Source organism: Physeter macrocephalus, chromosome 18 (assembly GCF_002837175.3).
Source record: "Physeter macrocephalus isolate SW-GA chromosome 18, ASM283717v5, whole genome shotgun sequence".
NCBI lineage: Eukaryota > Metazoa > Chordata > Mammalia > Artiodactyla > Physeteridae > Physeter > Physeter macrocephalus.
The window spans coordinates 66,258,381-66,280,896 of NC_041231.1; the positions used below are offsets into that span (position 1 = coordinate 66,258,381).

A 22,516-nucleotide genomic window follows, 5' to 3' on the forward strand; every position below is an offset into this window, starting at 1 on the left:
TTTTTTTTTCCACAGAAAATGAAGATAAATAAATTTTTTTCTTTCCCCTACTTTATGGAAAATGTTCCTGCCAATTGGGAACCTTGACTTTAATTCTCTGAAATTGAGGAGGAAGGATTAAAGATACTTCATTTATATATCATGTGATCACAGTAAAATGGAAAGAATTTCAATTTGAGAAACCCATTTTAATATCCAATTATTATTTGTTGAGTATTGATTATTTGTGTTTTCATATATTTATCAAATCAAGAACTAAAATGGATATATGAAAAGAAACTTGAACCTCTAGACATTTTCAAGCCTAAGGTCACCTCTTAAAACTTGTCTTCAAACTGTGGATTTTATCTATGTACTGTTTCTTTTTTTAAAAATTTTTATTGAACTATAGTTGATTTACAGTGTTGTGTTAGTTTCAGGTGTAATGCAAAGTGGTTCAGTTATACATACATGTATATACATATATATTTTTTTCTTCTACATTCTCTTCCATTATAGGTTATTACAAGATATTGACTATAGTTCCCTGTGCTATACAATAGGTCCTTGTTGGTTATCTATTTTATATATAGTAGTGTGTAATAGTGTTTTGAATTAAACTAAGAAACAATTGAAAAGTCAGAGCAGTCTGTACTCTTTAAGGCAGTGCATTTGACAATGCAAACGTGTGTGTGTGTGTGTGTGTATAATTTCACATATTTAAAGCTCATTTCCCGTCAGATATCATCTAGGAGTGTCAACATGGGGATCCTTGAAGTAATTTAGACTGATGTTTTATAGATATGTTTTATATTCAAGACACTCTCTGGTTTATTAACCATCTCATCTAGAAATCCTTTAACAATGTTATGTGATCAAATACGAAAGAGAAAGACCCATGAAGTCATCTCTTTTCACACTTATTTATCTTAGCAAGACCTAAAACTCTTAAAATTATATGTTTTATTCCTACTATCTCCCACCTCCCTGTTTATCCCTACTCATATGTCAATGAGTGCCATTTAAAGTGTTCTGATATTTATCCAAATCTTTATTTTTCTTGGTAAAAACTTAATACACATCATTTCACTCATTTAATCTTTTCACGTGAAGCTGACAGCCCCAAATTCTGTATAGAAGGCATTTCTCTTCAGTCACCCCTCACATATCTGGCATTATTGGGAAATGAGGTTTCCATGTGATTGAATTTTCCAGATAATTCAGCTGAGTTGGCCATGCTTTTCCTAAGCAACTTACATGTGGCCAGCACGGGGTACACAAGGAGAATAAATAAGATCCTTACTGTTCATAGCCTGAGGCAGGGGTTGGGGTGAGCTTGCCACACACAGGCTTTAATAACTATAATACGATGCGCTAAGCAGTATGATGTAAGTATGTACTACATGTTGTACAAATGAATACAAAATACAAATGAAGGGGAAATTAATTCTTCACATGGGAGGGTGAAGGCCCTTGGGGAAAGCAACTAGGAGGAGTTCACCCTTGATTTGGGCCTTTGAAGATGAGAAATAACTTTTTTTTTAAAAAGTCTATTTCTTAAAAAAAAAAAAAAAAAAAAAAAGTCTATTTCTTTGACTTTTTTTAAATTGGAGTATAGTTGATTTAAAATGTGGTGTTAATTTCTGCTGTACAGCAAAGTGACTCAGTTTTATATAAATATATATATGTATACACACACACATTCTTCTCCATATCCTTTTCCATTATGGTTTATCATGGAATATTGAATATAGTTCACTGTGTTATACAGTAGGACCTTATTGTTTATCCATCCTATATATAATAGTTTGCATCTGCTAACCCCAAACTCACACTACATCCCTCCCCCACCCCTCCTCCACCTTGGCCACCACAAGTCTATTCTCTATGACTTGAGTCTGTTTCTGTTTCATAGATTGGGTCATCTGTGTCATATTTTAGATTCTACACAAAAGTGATATCATATGGTATTTGTCTTTCTCTTTCTGACTTACTTCACTTAGTATGATATTCCCTAGTTTCATCCATATTGCTGCAAGTGGCATTATTTTGTTCTTTTTTATGGATGAGTAATATTCCATTGTATATATGTACCACATCTTCTTTATCCATTCATCTGTCAGTGGACATTTAGGTTGTTTCCATGTCTTGGTTATTGTGAATAGTGCTGCTATGAACATAGGTACACATGTATCTTTTTGAATTATAGTTTTATCTGGATATTTGCTCAGGAGTGGAGAATATGGTAACTCTATTTTTACTTTTATGAGGAACTTCCATACTGCTTTCCACAGTGGCTGCACCAATGTACATTCTCACCAATAGTGTGGGAGAACTTTCTATAATGACAGAGAAAGAGAGGTAGAGACAGAGAGGGCACTTAGCAGAAATATTCCTAAGCATTAAAATGTTTAAATGCATAAAGAATTAAATAGTGAGAACAATGCCAGTAGTCCTACTATTAAGAAGAGCAATCAGCACTTGCCCATTTAATGGGCATTCACCATGTGTCTGGCACTGTGCTAAGTGCTTTCCTTGAATTAATTTTTTTCACAATATATACATTTATATATTCCCAAAAGAAAATATGCTGTGTAGAATTCAACCTTTTCCTAATGTTCGCTATGAATATCAATTTCTGTGCTCCACTGCGAAAATATTTTAAGCTAGCCTGCTCGCTGTCATTTGCTATCTTCCCTGCTTGGATATATTTAGTTGAGCTGTCATCATTCAAGTCCACAGTCAGTTTCACATTGACATCATCTCCCCCCTCCTGCTTCTCTAAGATTTTTGATTCTTCTGTGGACATACTTCAGGATACACATTGACAATTTCCACCCAGGGAGATTTTGTGAGCTCTTGAGAGCCGCATAACTTACACTTGGACGGTCAGTGCCTACTGCTGTAGGTATATAGGACAGCACACAAGCATGGCTTGTGTTTCTGCCATGTGCAGGGATCAAGCTCTAGTTCAAGTTCACAGCTGAGGGGATTCAGCCCCCAGGAGACATGCAGCAACGTCTGGAGGCATTTTTGGTTGTCCCAGTTGGCGAGGGTGGAGGGATGAAGGGCTACTGGCACCCAGTGGGTAGGAATGCTGGGGTAGTGGAAGATGCTGCTAAACCTTCTGCCATGAACAGGACACACCCCTACCCAATAAAGAATGATCTGGTCCAAATTTTCCCTAATGCTGAGGTTGAGAAATACTGCTCTAGTTGTAGATTTAAGTTATAAACCTAAATTATGGGAATAGTTCATGCCATGAAGTCAATTTCCCCCCGACTATTTCATATTTGGGGTCGTAAGAGTCATAATATGGAAGAGAGTTTAGGAACCTGAGCTGGATGTATCACTCATTCATTAGAGGGCATTAAAAGTGGTTGGACTATGTATGTAATAGTCTCACTTCTTTGCTTCTTGTTGAGTGCGGGACTCTCCTGTGTGTGTGCGTGTGTGTGTGTATTCAGTAACCCATGTTAAAATCTCTCTGCAAGGGAAAAATATGGAATGATGTAGCGCCAGCAAACCTGCTAACATTATCAGTATCTTGACAATTTAAAAAATTCCACGGAGGGAAAAGTTATTGAATTTTCATAGTGGGAATTCAAATTGTTTTCCCATTTTTTGCCATTCAATTCCATCTAATATTACTATTTTACCAGCTTGCATATGTGCCTTTTAAATGTAAATACAGCATTGAATTAGATATTCTGAAAATTGGTGTTCTGTGAGATTTACAGAAGCTTCTTATTTTACATTTGTTTTGGGAGAAAAAATAATTGCCATCTGAAAATATCAATCAGCTAACAAAGTCAAATTCTAACACTTTTAAACCTGAAATTGCACATGAGAGATTTTGACATTATAAACCCCAGAGAATATCATTGATTAATTTGCATCCATTGTTAATGTGCTCTGTTTTAGAGCTGTATGTCAGGTTTCTCAGATGGTATGGTGTATTTATGTCAGATACCCAGAGAAAGATGTATGCTTTCTTCTTGGGTGGCCATCATTACATTCCTACTAGGCATGATAAGCTATTCAGAGACAAAAGGAGATGGAAGGAGGTGAAAACATCCTAATACTAGAAAGTTTGGGAAAAGTGTAGATATCTCTGTGCTCTGTAAGGTTCATGCCTCGTGGAAATAGAAGAGTATTTTAACTTTTGCTCTGAAATGTATCTGTATATCTTCCAATTTCCCAAAGCTTTTCTTGGCAAGATTTAGAGCTTCTTGGTTAGACAGTAGAATGTTTATGCTCCTGATTAACTGTTTCTTCTCTCTCTCTCTCTCTTTCTCTTTCTCTCTCTCTCTCTCTCTCTCTCCCTCTAATGTATATATATACACACATATGCATGCATACATATAATTGAAACCGTAACAATCTAAAGAATATTTCCCTTTTATTATCTCTTGTTGATTACATAAATAATTTTACTTCCTTTTTGATATGTTTTCAACTTCATTTTTTGCCTCTAATGGAATTTAGGGACAAAAGTTCATTATGGGTTATATGTATCAATAAATGTTACTAAATTTAAAGAAAATGAATGAATCTCTATATCTAAAATTTATAAGTGCAGGTTATTAAAGAACTTTGACAGTAGTAATTGCATAAATCACTTCTGACCCTAATTTTGTCATGAAGCATAAGATATGCAACTTATTATATACATATTTACATACCATAAATGTGTTTTGGTAAGAAAACAGCAATTATAGCAATTTGCATAATATTTTTATTTGTGTAGTTTTTTTATCTCTGCAAGGGATTTATGAGGTAGATTTTATTTTAATCTTCATTTAAATAATAAACAAAAGCTCAGAAAGATGATTTAAAGGGCATAATTATTTTTTCTATTACTAAGCAAAGCCTAAGTACAGCAAGTCATTGTTGAAATTTAGCAGATACCAATTCCACCTATAATTACAATTCTTTGCTTTATAAAGGTAAACTTATAATGAGACTCCTCAGAGGAGCCATGAGTCCTACACTTTCTACTCAAGTTATAAGATACCAATGAGAACTGTTTGTTAACCCTATTTAGAAACAAACAAAAAGATTTATTTGTCACAAGCCTATGAAACAATACCCTTGAAAAAATAGATTTTGGCAAAAGATGAATGGGGGTCCCATCCAAGGACTCATCTGATGTATATTAGTTTCCCCAATTCCCCTGCTGAGAAGTGATTTCATCTATAAAGAAGTTTTCACAATATACATGAACTCCAAGGACAGTGTCACAGAGAAGTAACCAAGCACAAGCTTATTTTGGAAGATTTTCTGTGTTGTCCACTCACATTTCTTATTGTGTTGAAATAGTATAAGGTGTTCTGTCTTTTAAATATGCATTTAAATATGGCCTATAAATATTTGATGCTTCTTGTGTTTACTAAAAATCGCTCTATTTGACTCTCCTTGTTCCTACTATTACACATTATTTCTCTTCTCCATATCTTAGTGAAGTTCATGTTATAAAACTTTGCTTTAAATACATCACTTTCTTACCTTTTATTCACCCCTCAACCTACTACAGTTTGATAACTCCACTCTACTGATTATCCACCAACGTTCTCCTTGCTATCAAATCTTCTAGACACCTTTTTGTTCTTCCCATTCTTCTCAGTATTTGATATTGCTGACCACCTCCTATTTAATATGTGAAATATTTAATCTGTGAAAACTAGGGAAGTGTATTAGTTTCCTAGAGCTGCTGTAACAAATTACCACAAACTTGGGTGGCTTAATACAGCAGAAATTTATTCTCTCACACTTCTGGAGATTAGAAGTCCAAAATCAAAGCTTTGTTAAGACAATACTCCTTCCAAAACCTCTAGGGGAAGATTGTTTTTGGCCTCTTCCAGCTTCTGGTAGCTCCAAATATTACTTGGCTTGGGTCAACATAAGTTCCATCTCTGCCTTTGTCCTCATATGGCTGTCTTCCTTCTGTGTCTCTTCTCCTCTTCTTATAAGGGCAGCAGTCATACTGGATTAAGGCCCATGCTAATGACCTCATCTTAACTTGATTACATGGTCACTCCTTGGCTCCATGTCTACCATCTTGTTTTAGGCTGGTGGCTCAGCTCAACCTTTCAGTACTCCAATCCAAAAACCAATTATCTTTCTGTGTAAAGAGGGCAGTTAAAGGATGGTTTGGGACTAAAAAGGGAGCTACAGTGATATAAGAGAAAGTGTTCTGAAAATGGAATATAGAAACCTGGGTTCTGGTCTTCCAACTGAGTGAGTGACCATGGGAAATAATTTGATTTCTCTTTAAGTTTTCTCATCAATCAAATAACAGTTTGGCTACATAATTTATATCCCACTTAATTCTAGTATTCAGTGATTTATTTTGTTCACTTTCAGAGGTAGACTCCCAGGCTAGCTGACTTCACATCAGACATTCCTGGTTATAATTTTTATTTGGGGCTTATAATGAGAATACTTCATTACTTCTGTTATTCAGTTATGTAGAAAGTAGAAGGAGTTAACATTTCAAGCATCCAAAACAACATGCATAGTATGCTACTAGGCATGTTTGTGTACCTGATTATAAGAAGGATCATGAAGAAGAATATGGTACGATTGTATAAAAATATTCGGTTTACTCAAGTTAAAGATCAAAGAAATTAGAGGAGGAAATTGAATATTTATATAATTGGATGTGTTTATAGACATAGATATATAATAAATATAATAGTAGCAGTTAAATAGTAAAAAGATATAATTGTTTATTAATATAATTATTTTTATATATTTTAATCATGTTATGTAAAATTTCATTAATGTAGTCATATTCCTTGTTTCACTTTGAAAATATGTATGTAGAGACTTTTTTCAAACTTTCCACATGCATGTTTGACATCATCACTATAGCTATATTTTGAATCATATATCACGATATTACAAAGTTCATCATCTTCAGATTCATCTATGTTGTTATAAAAGTAGCATTTTTTGAGTCTGTGTATAATGCTGTCATCAGAAATATTATGTTAACAAAAGCACTAATTCACACATTTTTTTGTTGTTGTTAGTTCATTTTTAAGGATTTTTTACTGAAGGATAATTGACATATAACTTTATATTAGTTTCAGGTATACAATATAATGATCCAATATCTGCATATATTACGAAATGATTACTGCAGTTAACTTCTGTCACCATACCTAGTTAGAAATTTTCTTTCTTGTAATTAGAACTTTAAAGACCTACTCTCTCAGCAACTTTCAAAATATGTAATACAGTATTATTAACTACAGACATTTACCGTGCTGTACATTACAGCCCGATGACTTACTTATTTTTTAACTGGAAGTTTACATCTCTGGACCTATTTCACCCATTTCTTTCACTCCCACCCCCTGCCTCTGGTAACCACTAATCTGTACTCTGTATCTATGAGCTTGGGCTTTGTTTGTTGTTTTGTTTTGTTTTGTTTTAGATTCCACATATAAGTGATAGTGTTTGTCTTTCTTCATCTGACTTATTTCAATTATTATAATGTCCTCAAAGTCCATTCATGTCACAAATGGCAAGATTTCATTTCTTTAATGGCATAATTATACTCCATTGTGTGTGTGTGTGTGTGTGTGTGTGTATATATATATATATAAATATATGCCACATTTTCTGTACCCATTCATCTGTTGATGGACACTTAGGTTGTTCCCATATCTTGGCTATTGTACATAATATTGCAATGAACATGGAGATATGTGTATCTTTTTGAGTTAGTGTTTTCATTTTCTTCAATAAGTAACCAGAATTACTGGCCCAAATGATAGTTGTTTTTTTTCAATTTTTTGAGGTGCCTCCACACTGTTTTCTGTAGTGACTGCACCAACTTACATTCCCACTAACAGTGCACAAGTGTTCCTTTTCCTCTACATACTCACCAACATCTGTTATTTCTTGTCTTTTTAATACATAATAGCCATTCTAACAGGTATGAAGTTATATCTCATTGTAGTTTTGATTTGCATTTCCCTGATTATTAGTGATGTTCAGCATTTTTTCATGTACTTGTCCATCTGTATGTCTTCTGCCCATTTTTAAATAGAGTTTTTTTTGCTCTTGAGTTGTATAAGTTCTTTATATATTTTTGATATTAACTCCTTATCAGATATATGATTTGCAAATATTTTCTCCCATTCCATAGGCTGCCTTTTCATTTTGTTGATGGTTTCCTTTGCTGTGCAAAAGCTTTTTAATTTGATGTTGCTCCACTTGTTTATTTTTGCTTTTGTCACTTTTGCTTTTGGTGTCAGAGCCAAAAAAAAAAAATCATTGCAAAGACCAATATCAAGGAGCTTACTGACTATGTTTTCTTCTAGGAGTTTTACGGTTTCAGGTTTTACATTCAAGTCTTTAATTCATTTTAAGTTAAGGTTGTGTATGGTGTAAGATAACAGTCCTGTTTCATTCTTTTGCATGTGGCTGTCCAGTTTTCCCAACACTTTATTGAAGAGACTGTCTTTCCACGTTGTATATTCTTGGTTCTTTCATTGTAAATTAATTAACCCATATACGTGGGTTTATTTCTTGGCTCTTTATACTGCTCCATTGATCTATGTGTCTGTTTCTGTGCCAATATCAAATTGTTTTGATTAGTATAACTTTGTAAGTGTGATGCCTCTAGTTTTGTTCTTCTTTCTCCAAATTGCTTTGGTTATTCGGGGTCTTTGTGGTTCTGTACAAATTTTAGGATTGCATGTTCTATTTCTGGGAAAATTGTCTGACAAACTAGGTTAAGATTCAACTATAGTTTCCTCTCTTCCAGATAGATCTTCAGATTATATTACATTTGGTCTTCACAAAATCTCTTAAGGCAGTGATTATCATAATATCTTTTAGTCATGGGGAAACAGAGGCTGAGGAATTCCTTTGTTGTTCAAGCTCTGTCTGCTCCCCAAATTCTAGTTTATTTTATTATTTTATTTATTTATTATTTTATTTATTTTATTAAAATATTACAATTTTATTTCTTCCAGTGTCATAGTCTTAGATATGTAAGACTCTTCATTTTCAGATGAGTGGTAAGAATGATGAAAACTCAAATTTTGCTGAATTTGGCTCCTGCTGCTCAGTCTTTAGTGAAATTCCTACCCTTTTGGTATTTTGAGGCTCCCAAAGCATGTATACAAAACCCTTTCCTCTCTCAGTAAAATAAAAAGCACCCTTGCAAAGCATTATCTTCAACCCTACCAATTTCCCATGAAAACACATGTTTAAACCTCTGGTTATGATTGAAGTAAGATATTCTCACATGTATTTGTATTGAACTCTAACTGTATCTACATATCTACATATTATTTTTTTGCCTGTGATTAATTATATTCAGTATATCTATATATTTCATATCCAATAAATCTGTGTGATGCAAATCATTTATCTGTTCAATATGACTCTGTATTTAACAACTGCATGATAGCTTCATTTAACTGTATGAGAAATTATTATGCTGATCTGTATCATACTCAAGACTCAAAGGGTTCAAATTCTATCTGAAAAAGAAAAATACAAATTTTCATCATAATGAGTTATTTTGATCAATATAAATTGACTTTCACATATTAGTTTTTGAAAACATTTCAATGTGGATAATTGCTATAATATCTATAAACACAGGATGTTCGCATCCAGGATTATTCTTCCCTTTAAAAAAATATTTTAAAATAGTATTATGGGTTGAACCATGTTCCCCTCTCTCCTCTATCCATATATTGAAGTCCTCCAGTATCTCAGAATGTGATTTAATTTGGAAACAGAGTCTTTAATGAGGTAACTCAATTAAAATGAGAGTGAGTCTTAATCCAATATGACTGGAGTCCTTATAAAAATGGAAAATTTGGGTGCAATGATGTACACATAGGGAAGGTGATATGAAGATGCAGGGAGGAAAGAGCCATCTACAAGCCAATGAGATTCTTCCCTCACAGCCCTCAACAGAACCAACCCTGCCAACACCTTGAGTTTGGACATTCAGCCTCCAGAACTGTGAGACAATAAATTTCTACTGTTTCAGCCACTCAGGCTCTGGTACTTTGTTATGGCAGCCTTAGGATACTAACACAGTGACATTCTGAAATGCTTGCATACATCCATGTAGGTGGACTTTATTTCCTTTACTAGAATGCAGATTTTAATTTTTGTTTCATTACTGTAATTGTACATAATATAAAATAATTATATTATGGATTTATTTCTGCTACAGATGAATATATTTTTCTACATATATATTTTCTTTGTACTGCATTCCTTTTAAATGCATTAATATTTAAAATTTTCTTTTATTAGATGTAAGAATTTCTTTAAAAAATGGTAGAAGTGATAAGGCAAGGCAACTTTAACAAGTTTATATAATACTGCTTATAGGATATATTTAGTATATTCTGCTATTTCCAGGGAGATAAGTGCTCTTCTTTAGTGGAATAATTTTATTCTTCCAAAGAAATCATGTCTCAATTTCTACAGAATGGATAGGAATTTATTTTTAAGATGCTGTTATGAAGGTTGCTACATGAGTGAAAATTACAAAATTATTACCATTGTGCTTATTAAAAATAGACTTGAGGACTTCCCTGGTGGCGCAGTGGTTAAGAATCCACCTGCCAATGCAGGGGACATGGGTTCAATCCCTGGTCCAGAAAAATTCCACATACTATAGATTAACTAAGCCCGTGAGCCACAACTACTGAGCCGGCGCTCTAGAGCTTGTGAGCCATAAACCCACGGGCCCAAACTACCGAAGGCTGCGTGTCTAGAGCCAGTGCTCTACAACAAGAGAAGCCACTGCAATGAGAAGCCCACGCACCTCAACGAAGAGTAGACCCTGTTCACCCCAACTAGAGAAAGCCCGCACGCAGCAACAAAAACCCAACACAGCCAAAAAATAAATTAAAAAAAAATAAATACATAAATAAATAAACAGTCTTGACTCTCCTAAAGCATATTCTCTTGTCTGTAGGTAATGCAGAAGAGCCCTTTACACAAAAGGAAAGAGGAGAAATTAAAGAATAAAAGTTAACAGTCAAGAATAAAATAGTTTTGCTCAAGAATAGGAATCCATGAAGCTTATTAAGACAATTGATCATTCATAACTTTTCAGAGGTGAACTAGAAATATATGGATTTTTTTCAAATCATACTATTGGCCTAGGTTTACCTTCCAATGAATTAGATTTGCATCACTGAAATTCAGGTATTTAGGGTTTGCTTGGGTCTGTTGGCTGATGCTTTTTCTAAATATATTCATTAAAACTGAAACTGTTTTCCTCATAGACATGCTTAACAGTGTTGAGACTTGAATATGAATAGTTAGAGAAATTTTTTTTCTGGAAAAGTAGCACAATTTAAAAATAATAGAAAATACACCCAAATAACTACATAAAGATATTTGTTAACTAGTAGAAATTGCTCTCAGAATTTACCTCTTTGTTCTTTTTTGTTTTTCAAATGTTTATTTATATCACACCAAGGGATGGCATTTTATGCTTTGCAGAGTTTATTAGAACACCTTTACCATATTTCAACTGAAAGCAGGCTTTGAAAGCAGGGTAGCACTTGCGTATTTTCCAAGCTACAAAGTGAATCCTTCTTCTGTTTAAGAAGCTAATAACGTGATTAAGTTACTTCCAAGATTACAGTCTCAAAGACATTTTTTAAATATTTCAAAAATTTAAGAATAATCCATATTTTCTTAGATTCTGTTTATTTGGTAGGTTTTCCAATTTAGGAGGAAGAGGGAGAATTTGATTTACATTCCATCACACTGTGAAAATAATGGGTTCTTAAAATTCAAGTGGGAATGAATTAATCTTTTCACTGAATTGTAGTATATGCCTGTCGTATGTCTGCGGTGACTCAAACTGATTCCTGTATTGGATGTGAAAAAGTGTCTGTAACCCTCCTTTGGTAATCACTATGATTAAAATTGTGAAGGAGAATTAAAGCTGCATATTTTGGTGTATGGTAGCTGGACAATATAATTGATCATAAAACATTAATTTTAAGTTCTCTAGGTTAATGGAAGAATGGTATAAATCAAGTTTAACTAAAGAAATGGAGAGGTAACTTCTAAAATATTGACTGAGATTCTTTACTTCTGCTATAGCTCAGTTTTCAATTATAGATTTTTTTCTAAGAAAATAATAAATATGCATGATTTGATTTTATTCAAAATTAGTTTTTTACATTATGTAAGCCACCTTTAAAGTGACTTCTAAGATACAGATAGATGGAAAATACAGTAGAATAGTATTTAACATAGCTTATTATGACATAGCTTTGATCTTCCTCATATGAATAATATGCTGTCAGATTCAGCACAGTCATAAAATGCATAATAGTGCATTTCTATTCTACTTTGATGGAATTCCATTGTTTTTACCATCAACCTATCTGAGCCTTAATTTCATCAATATAAAAATCTATTGTAAAGATTAAATGTCACATAGAGAACAAACCTGTGGTTGCCAAGGGAGAGGGGTGTGTGGGGGGAATGGATTGGGAGTTTGGGATTAACAGATGCAAACTCTTATATATAGAATGGATAAACAACAAAGTCCTACTGTATATATTGACTGAGATTCTTTACTTCTGCTATAGCTCAGTTTTCAATTATAGATTTTTTTCTAAGAAAATAATAAATATGCATGATTTGATTTTATTCAAAATTAGTTTTTTACATTATGTAAGCCACCTTTAAAGTGACTTCTAAGATACAGATAGATGGAAAATACAGTAGAATAGTATTTAACATAGCTTATTATGACATAGCTTTGATCTTCCTCATATGAATAATATGCTGTCAGATTCAGCACAGTCATAAAATGCATAATAGTGCATTTCTATTCTACTTTGATGGAATTCCATTGTTTTTACCATCAACCTATCTGAGCCTTAATTTCATCAATATAAAAATCTATTGTAAAGATTAAATGTCACATAGAGAACAAACCTGTGGTTGCCAAGGGAGAGGGGTGTGTGGGGGGAATGGATTGGGAGTTTGGGATTAACAGATGCAAACTCTTATATATAGAATGGATAAACAACAAAGTCCTACTGTATAGCACAGGGAACTATATTCAATATCCTGTGATTAAACCATAATGGAAAATAATATGGAAAAGGATGTGTATACATATATGTATAACTGAATCATGTTGCTGTACAGCAGAAATTAACACAACACTGTAAATCAACTATACTTCAATAAAACAAATTAAAATAAAGACTAAACATCAAAAAGATGTAGCACTTAGCTCAGAAGCTGCCTGTAGTAAGGATATAATAAATAAAATAATTCATTATAGTTTGACAAATACTCATACATTTGTAAATTTAATACTAAAGTTAAGATTGATAAATGTTAATAACAGTAACACTGTGGAGATTATCCTAAAACATACAAGTTTATATGCATAGGTACTACTGTCCCCAGGGGACTTGTGCGCAAAGAAAGTGTTAAAGTGAGTCAGGGAAGAACCATAGCTCAATCTACGGGATTTCTCCCTTAATCCAATGGTATACCTGGTGACCCTCTCTTGGCCTCTGGGATCCATAAAATAATTAATTATATAATAAAATTAGAAAATGAAATAAAAATGAAAAATATATGTAATAAAAAGGGAAAAAAGTATAAAGAAAGTGGTAAACAAAAGGAAAACTCCCTCTAAAACAGAGGCTTCCATCACAGCCTGCCTGCCCTCCATCTCCTTGGAGAATCCACATCCGTCCAGACTGGAGCAGCTACTTTCACTTCTGTCTCTATTCAGTTTAACCCTTGCTTGTGTACTTGCCAGTGTACTGCTACTTATAGGTAATGGTTTGGGAAAACACTGATTATCAGGGACCAAACCAAGACCACTAAGTCCCTTTGTAAAGGAAACTTGACAGTGAAGAGCAGGCAAGTGGAAATTACTGTCAGATATTCCTAATCTGCACCAGGTTTGGGCTGGGGTTCCAGCAATAAAACGTTCTGTATCTTATTACTCATCATTTGAGTCCTTTGTTCCTCTTATTCTTTAATGAACTCCTGTTATTGTAAGAGTGCTTTTGTAGTGTTTTCACTTAAGTGTAGGAAATGATGATCTTCATTCAAACCTGTAACTCTTTTTTTGCTGTTGCTCTCTTTCTTCTTTTAGGGATGCAGATCTGTTCTTGTTAGACACAAGAAAGGCTCAAGCTCTAGATGTGGGTTGGCTTGTCTTTGATATCACTGTGACCAGCAATCATTGGGTGATTAATCCACAGAACAATTTGGGCTTACAACTCTGTGCAGAAACAGGAGATGGTAAGGACTGAATTTCATAAATTTTGGGGAGTTCTGGTTTGGACACATTGAGAGTTACAGCTTTTTGTGAGATTTAACCAATGTATATTTTATACACACAATGTGCAATGTGGTGCATTCTATAAGATAGGGCAATATATTGATTAGTTAATTTATTTATAAACACTTTACTGAACACACATTTATTGTCAGGCTCTGCAGTGGGTGTGGGGGGTAAAGAATTAAGTTCTGTTCCTGCTCTTGCAGTTTTTAGTCTTGTGTTGAAGACATGTATGCAAACAAGTAGAACTACTGTGATATAACAATACCGAAAGAAAGTGACGTATAAAATGCTATGGATCTATGTCTTGATTTTGTGGTGGTTACACAACTATATAATCTGTAAAAATGTATAGAACTGTACACTAAAGTAGAATGGTTATTACCATATTCAAAGTATATCTCAAAAACCTGACATAAAAAGAAATATATATCAAAACAGATGATAGGGAAACAGACAAAGGACCTACCATAATACAGAGGAGGGGATGGAACAAAAGAGTCATAAAAAACTGCAGAAAATGATACTGAGTTAGGTCTTAACATATTATAATATTTGGTCAAAGACAACAGCTCCAGAATCACTTCTGGGAGAGATCTGTTGACTGAAAAGAAAAAAAAAAGCACAACCTAAAAGTTGAGAGTTATGTTTTACTTGGTGGACAAAACTGGGGACTTAAGCCCAGGACACAGCCTCTGAGGTAACTCTAAGGGACCGCTCCAAAGAGGTGGAGGAGGAGTCAGGATATACAGGAGTTTTTGCAACAAAGACCAGGTAGTCAGAACATAAAAAGATTATTGTTAATTAAAGAAAACCAGGCATCTCAAGTTAAGAAATTTATGTATGGGAAGATGCAAGAGTCTGGGCTTATTGAAATCATTCCTTTGATATGCATCTCAGCTGTCTGGGGTCAGTATCATGTGCTTTCTCATTCTGAGTCTCCTCAGGGTGCACCATCAGGGGGCAGCTGCAGTGGCTGATGGTTTGATGGTAGGCATCCTGTTTCCACCCCAACTTCCCTCAGGGCTCACCATTGGGGTGGCTGTAGTGTGATGGCTTGTTGGCTGCAACATCCTTTGTTTACTGATATGGCAGGTGTCATTCTTAGTCCACAGGTCTATAGGAAATCTTTTTTGAGAAGCTCCAGATGTTATTCTTATGCTTAGAAATGCTCACTGAGTAGCGATGTGCTGTGTGCTTGGCTTGATGCTGGAGATAAAATAGTGAGCAAGTACAGAGATGGCTTCACGAGGCTTGCAGTTGAGTGAGGCATGAGGTAGTCAGCACGTAATATTATTGAATGCACTTCGCTACACACTAAGAGTCCAATGGACTCTGAGTGTAGAACAGTGAGCTAAATCGAGGTACAGTTTTTGAAGATCAGGAAGCTGTATCTAGGGGAAGAAATTGGAGGGCCCTATACTATTTAGTTCTATCTTGCTTTCAATTCATCCTTTTCTCTCTGAGAAGTACTTTATATTTTGTTTATCCTTTTCCTTTGATTGATTTCTCTTATATTTTAGGGGTAATTTTCCTTTAAATGACATATTATTTATGTGATTTTTGGAGCCTAAAATAAACTAACATTTCACTTCTTTCAAAGGTTTCCAAATTCTTTTTTTAAAAGGTAGGTTTGAGATACACAGCTTTTTGTTGCTCTTCTTTGGTTCTTTAATATTGTTTGATATGAAAATATTAAAAAGATTAAATATGCTAGACATGCCGGCCTTTTGTATTTAAGCCAGAGCAGACAGACCACCTTTTATTTGCAACAATGGAATCTGAATATGTTTACTTCTCAGCAAAAGTAATTGGAAGTCATGAAAAAATGAAACTCAGGAAAGTCTCCTTTCAAATTCATTTGTTGACTATTATTCATTTATTCATTTGTTCGACATAAAATTTTCGAATGCCTATTCATGCAAGACAAAGTGTTAAGGAGACAATGACCTGGGAGACAGACAAATATAGCTACTTAAGAAAGACTAAAGTGCCCTAAATCCTAAAAATAGTGATACAATCAACGCGCTATAGGAAATGTAAGGAGATGGTTAAGTCCAAATGGAGCCAAAGAACTGTGGTCTGGGCTAGGTCAGCTGGATAAGATTTCAAGAAATGAAGATGAGGAGGGAGAGGGTGTGGTGGTGAGAAAGGAGGATAGAGGTAGTTCCTGGATAAGGAAACAAAGTGAGCAAATACATATAATGGCAAAAAGGCATGGTGTTGTCTAGAACATTCAGCAGTCCAGATTTGGCTAAAACAGCTTTCATGTATAAATATGATTGCAGATGCTATTAGGAAAGTGATTTGGAGACAAATCATGGAATGCACATGACATCTAATTTATGTGTATATTCTTGTAACTTGACCAAAGGTCATTAAAGAACTAAACTTGCTGCTTTATTCAATCAGAGCAACACTTTTGTGATTACATATTTGAATGAATATCTGTTTCAAAAGGTCATGGATGTGTATTTCTGGTTCACAATGGTACCCTTGGTACTTGGTACCGTGCAGGTTGTAGGTATTAAAAACATGTTTTAAATGATTGTTGAGTGAGTTTGTGACTTAAAAGGCTCTTACAGACCACCTGTCATTGAACATGTTACTCTTTTTTTTTTTTTAATTGATAGTGGATTTATAATGTGTTAGTTTCTGGTGTTCAGTAAAGTGATTCAGTTATATATATATACTTTTTCATATTCTTTTCCATTATGGTTTATTACAGGATATAGAATATAGTTCCCTGTGCTATACAGCAGGATCTTGTTGTTTATCTATTTTATATATATGAACATGTTACTCTTAAGAAGACATTCCAAACTGTAAATTTGGGGTGATTATTAACCAAACCAATTTGGTGTAACACAGGAGAATTTTATACCACAAACCACAGTACAGTAATTAAAATCGTTTCAATCATAAGGTGAGGAGAAAGTCAGTGATATAGATTATTAAATTTTGTTTATCCTGCTTCCACAAAGAAAAAATAGCTAAGAGATCTAAATATATTTTGGAAATCAAAAGGCTGTTGAAATCAAAAGTAGCATCATGATTCCTCAGAGGACCTGTGGAAAGTACGTCAGTTGGTAAAATATTCTTTTTAGAAATTTGATAAGTGAACTGCCATGGATTTGGCAGGAGAGTTTGGGGATATTCTATTGATTTTTTTTCATGCAGAATAGATAATTCTCTGAGTTCCAAATGTCTGTTTCAGCTAAATAAAGCAAACATATGAGCAAGAAAATGGAGAGGAAACATTGCTGCTTCTTAATGGCAAAATCTAGAAATTCCATACAAGTGGTTGTATCCAATTGTGCTAAATCAGTTTCAGAATTTTCTAACACTCCCTCATAGTGGTTAATAACCCTCTATGATAAAATAGGTACTCTTTTTTAGCAGCAAATGAGTAGATTTAGTCTGTCTTGTAATTTAAGATGTTCAGTTCCCTAAATTATAACCATATATTAATTACCTGGCTTGTTAGATCCTTATTAAAATTGTTAATAAAACTATGGTAATTAGTATCATATCCTATATATATATATGTCCTATATATATATGTCCTATATATATATATATATATATATACATACACAGAGTTTATTACCCAGATAGAAATTTAATCTAGCTTTTAAGACTTGGGTTTTCTCCCCAAACAGTGTAATTTTCCATTGTTTGATGCTTTATATAGTTTAAACCTTCCAAGTAAATTAATTCATTTTTTTTCAAATTTGGGTTTATAGAATAATTTAGAGATGGAAAAACAAAGATAGTATTTTTTGGGATCATTAGAATGTCTTTTTAAAAACCCTATGTTTTCAGACATTTTAGGTTTGGCAATACTCAGAGTAAATTTTGCCAATGACTTTTTCCTTTCTATTCAAACCCACTTATATGTCAAGGAAAATTCAATCCGTATGTTTCTGATTCATTTGTATTCAAGTCATCAAAATGTTGTTTTGTCAGAGTATTGTTCAATGTCCAAGAAACAGTGTAAGGTTCTTTATAATAAGACTCTAAAATCCATTTTTCTTTCGACAAAGTTGTGGCATAATTTCCAAGCGTATCAAGGTAAAAATTCAGATTTAAAGTCAGAGATTTCAAAGTTTCACTAAATTTTGCAGCCAAATCAAGGAAAAATAAAAGATTTCAGAGGTGTGAAACTATCAAATTAAATTCATTGTCATTAATGCTTAAATATAATATAAATAAATTTATAGTTATTGTTATAACTTAGAGTTTAAGGTTTTGATACTTAATTTAAATAAAGAGAATAAAGAAATAGAATCGATCGCTCCATTCTGGAAATATAAATTCTAAGAAGAAATCGTTAGGAAAACTAGATTCAAATCTTGGCTCTAACAAAATATTTTACATTTTAACCATAGTGTTAATTAAATGAGTGTAATGGTAACTACCTTCCAAGCACAGTGTGAGACTATATTAAGAAATAGTACCCGGAACATGGTGAGACAGGAATAAAGGTGTTTGGGTTGAATTGGACGAGGAAATGCATACAGACTTAACTCTACATGGTACTCCTTATATTAGGATCAATTCTTTCATTATGGAGATTTTACAGATGATTTAATAAGACTTTAGATAAATTCACAAATTATTGTCCACTGGAGAGAGGTAAGATTGTTGATATATATTCTTAAATCTTGAGTTGGAAGCATAGTGTATAGATAGTTACATTATTAGGCACAAGTCTAATAACTTTGGTTGATGAAATGATTATTGGTAGGAAGCTTTTAAATACATCTGATCTAGGGTATGAAGCCAACAGAAATGAACATTCAGAGATATGTCATGATCAATTGATTGCTTATATTGGCTAGGTCTTCATAGGCACTGGAGAATATCAAATTATTTGTACTTAATATGGTAGTTTTCTTGAGGCCCAACAATTTTATTCCTAGAAAAAAATGACATGGTTATTTGGGGGATAACTAACTGCATCAATGAATATAAGGGAAACGACCCTTGTTATAGGGTAATATACAAGAATAATTGATTAAAGGCTGGTGTACATAACTATCAGAAAAAATTTTCAACCCAGAGATGCCTCAGTGTAAATTACTATCATTTGGCTTTGTAAACCTATTAGCAAACGTTACACATCAACATGGCTTCTTACAAGCAGTAGTTTAATGCTCGTCTTTTATAAAGAATGGGACCCAAGAACTCCTAATATATGTTGTGCTAACTTTTTTAGCAAATTGCATAAAATCCCCACTACATAAGTGATATTTCCCATTAAAAAAATCAGAAAATGAAGATACTCTATGAATTGATTGGAAACACATCATAGAAGGCCTCTTTGAAAGTCAAGGAAACAAACCCTTATAGTTATTGCCTCCTCAGGACATAGCCCATGTTGGTTAGCAGGTATATTTCCCAGACATTGTAAAGGGGTAAAGTTATAGCTTTTTAATTTTTTTTGCTTGTTAGTACACAAAAGTTTTCTCTCTTCCATTTTTAGAAATTATATATGTACATAAATATATTGATATTTCAGAGCTTTTCTAAAAGCACCAACAATTTCATCCTCTTTTATTTCCACCAACATTATTATTCAAATTATAAAAGAGGTCTTAACTTTAGTTATCAGTACAATTAAACTGAAAGTGAGCATTTTAAAACTTTTATTACCCAGGGTTTCGCCATGTTCTCTACCCTTCCACTTGGAATTTTTGGACTCATTCCTGCAAATTGACAACTGCCACACCTACATTAATAAGAAATGGGATTAGGTTTTCTTTTTCTACAACCTTGAACTGTGGTTTATTTCTATTGTTCCTTATTATGTGAAGAGTAATTTAAAGCACTGATAAAATTTTTCTCCAAAATTGCAATATCCTGTGATATCTTCTAAATATGCTGTCTTAAATCAGATTTTTCAAAAATTCCATGACATCTTTTGAATTACAGAATATATACTCCTAATTAGAAAAATCTATTCTATAATCTAAAGTCCTCATGTCATTATATATTAAATTAATATGTGAGTTACTAACTTGATATTCTTTTACTTTTATTAAATGTGAGCATCTTTGTCTGAGAGAGATGAGGAGTTCTTAATGTGATATCTGCTTAAATTTAGTAAGTCCTGGAATCTGCTGCTTTTCAATGCAAGTATCTGATTAAATAAGTTTGTTGTGCTATCCTTAGATTCCCAAACACAGTCTTTTTTAACTCAGGGGAAAATTTTCCAAATTAAGCCCTTGTGTTGTCAGATGACTATTTATCTGTCTCAAGGGTCAAATGATCTATGTGGATGGTTAATCTGAATATCAGCTGACATAGTGCTAATAAGTAGCAGAAGAAATTCAGAGATCAAGGGTGATATTTTTCTTTTTGTCCTGCTGTTTTGACTACAGTTTCTCATTATTATGTATCTCAGTTCAAAAAGTTGAATTATGTCCACTTATCAGAGGATCTCAAATATTTTGAGATTTGATAATATTCTCTTCCCTTATCTGAACTTTATCTTTTAAAGCAATTAAGTCTTTTTTGTTCATAAAACCATATGGCTCCCTGTTGCTGAATTTATGGTGCTGACGATTGGTTTCAAACAGATAAATGAGAGTCTCTACTTCCAAGAAACTGCAAAAATCGCATATCTTGCTTAATGTTCTGATAGGAAAAAGGAACATATACTCCTATGTTTGTTTTAGGTAAATATTAGTATAAATGAAGTACTTCTTTATGTTTAATGCTGAGGATAATTAGAGCATACTTGCTTGACTTTTGGATGAATATTTAAGAATAAATTAAGAGGACAGTTGAAGAATAATTATCGTCAAATACTTAAATAAATACAGTGAATAAGTAAAATTAAATTTTTCCTGTAGTCAAGAATTAAATCAATGTGTAAAAAGGGCAGATTGAAGGCATAAGAATAAAGTGCCTAAGACCTGGGAGTTAATGGCTATGGAATTATTTGTATTGTGAGGGAATGAGCTCGTGTGACTAGAAGAATTCACTATTTATTTGACCTTTTGTTTAGAGATTATTATATTGCCTGTGATAATTTCTCACGTAATTGTAATTTATATATTTACACTTTAAGCATTATACACATATAAAAATTATATTCAGAGAGGGTACCGTGAATAGATATGTACCATCTTAAGGAGCTTGGTATTAAATAGTTTCATTCAAACCAAAACTCAAGATATTATATAAAATCAGAGATGGAGAAATGGATAAAGGGAAGTAAGAAATATTAAACATCTTTTGGGGTAAATGTGTGTGTGTGTGTTTGTGTGTGTGTGTGTGTGTGTGTGTGTGTATACAAAGAGGGGTAATACCCAGGCATAAACAAATTCCCAACTGATCATGTGAAGAATCAGATAAGTTCATAGCTGAAAATCTATAATTATTAAGGTCTCTAGAGAGCACTTATTACAACATTTAAGTAGGATTATATTTTCTTTTTCTTTAAGTGCCACAATACATTTTTCAGTATCATAACGAAACGTAAAACTTAATCTAAATTTCTCCAGAACATTTTAAAATGGCTTCTGTTTCTATCATATTTCTATAGAATTTTAAAAACATTAAAGCATAAATAAATCTATGGCAATATGTCAGTTTCTAAGAAAATCTTTTTTTTTTTTTTTTGGTATGAATCAAGCCATAAGAGAGATTTAAAAGATAGCTAAGCAAAACAACTGCCTTGGTCACTTTATGTGAATGATTCAGAAGAGTTTCCATTGAGAAGAATTCCTGTATCTTTATGGTAAAAATGACTAGATTTCTACTGAAAATAAGTACGACATAGATTTCCTCTGGGGTTTAAGATCAGTATTTGTTAATTTTCCAAACCCACGTAATCTGTGACTTATGGATTTTCTAACTTGTGTAATATCTTAAAGCACATCAGAGAAGGTAAATCCTTCCAGTGTGCTTAGAGTTTTGCTCCTTTCCCACTGCATAAAAATGAGCAAAATCATCAATATGCCTTTCATGGCTAGAGAACTAAACATAAATATAGGAGCACTGTTAAATTTCTACTTTGTTCAACCTAAGTTCTTATTAATTCTCTTAGTCATATATGATTTTTATAAACTATACTTTATGTATTTCAAACTCACTCAACTTAGCAAAACTTATTTTCTATCTATACAAATAGCTGCTTTTTTTTTTTTTTTTTTTTTTTTTTTTTTTTTTTTTTTTCCCTGTACGCGGGCC

General features: G+C 33.2%; 1 protein-coding gene across 2 annotated transcripts in view; it reads left to right on the top strand.

Moving 5' to 3' along the window:
• Nucleotides 1-22,516, top strand: part of BMP5 (bone morphogenetic protein 5) — a 119,946-nt gene that overhangs the window by 66,704 nt on the left and 30,726 nt on the right. For both annotated transcript variants that reach the window (XM_007108043.2, XM_024121976.2), the window contains exon 3: nucleotides 14,126-14,274. In XM_007108043.2, the coding sequence (XP_007108105.1) occupies nucleotides 14,126-14,274 (149 nt within the window). The remainder of the gene's footprint in view (nucleotides 1-14,125; nucleotides 14,275-22,516) is intronic.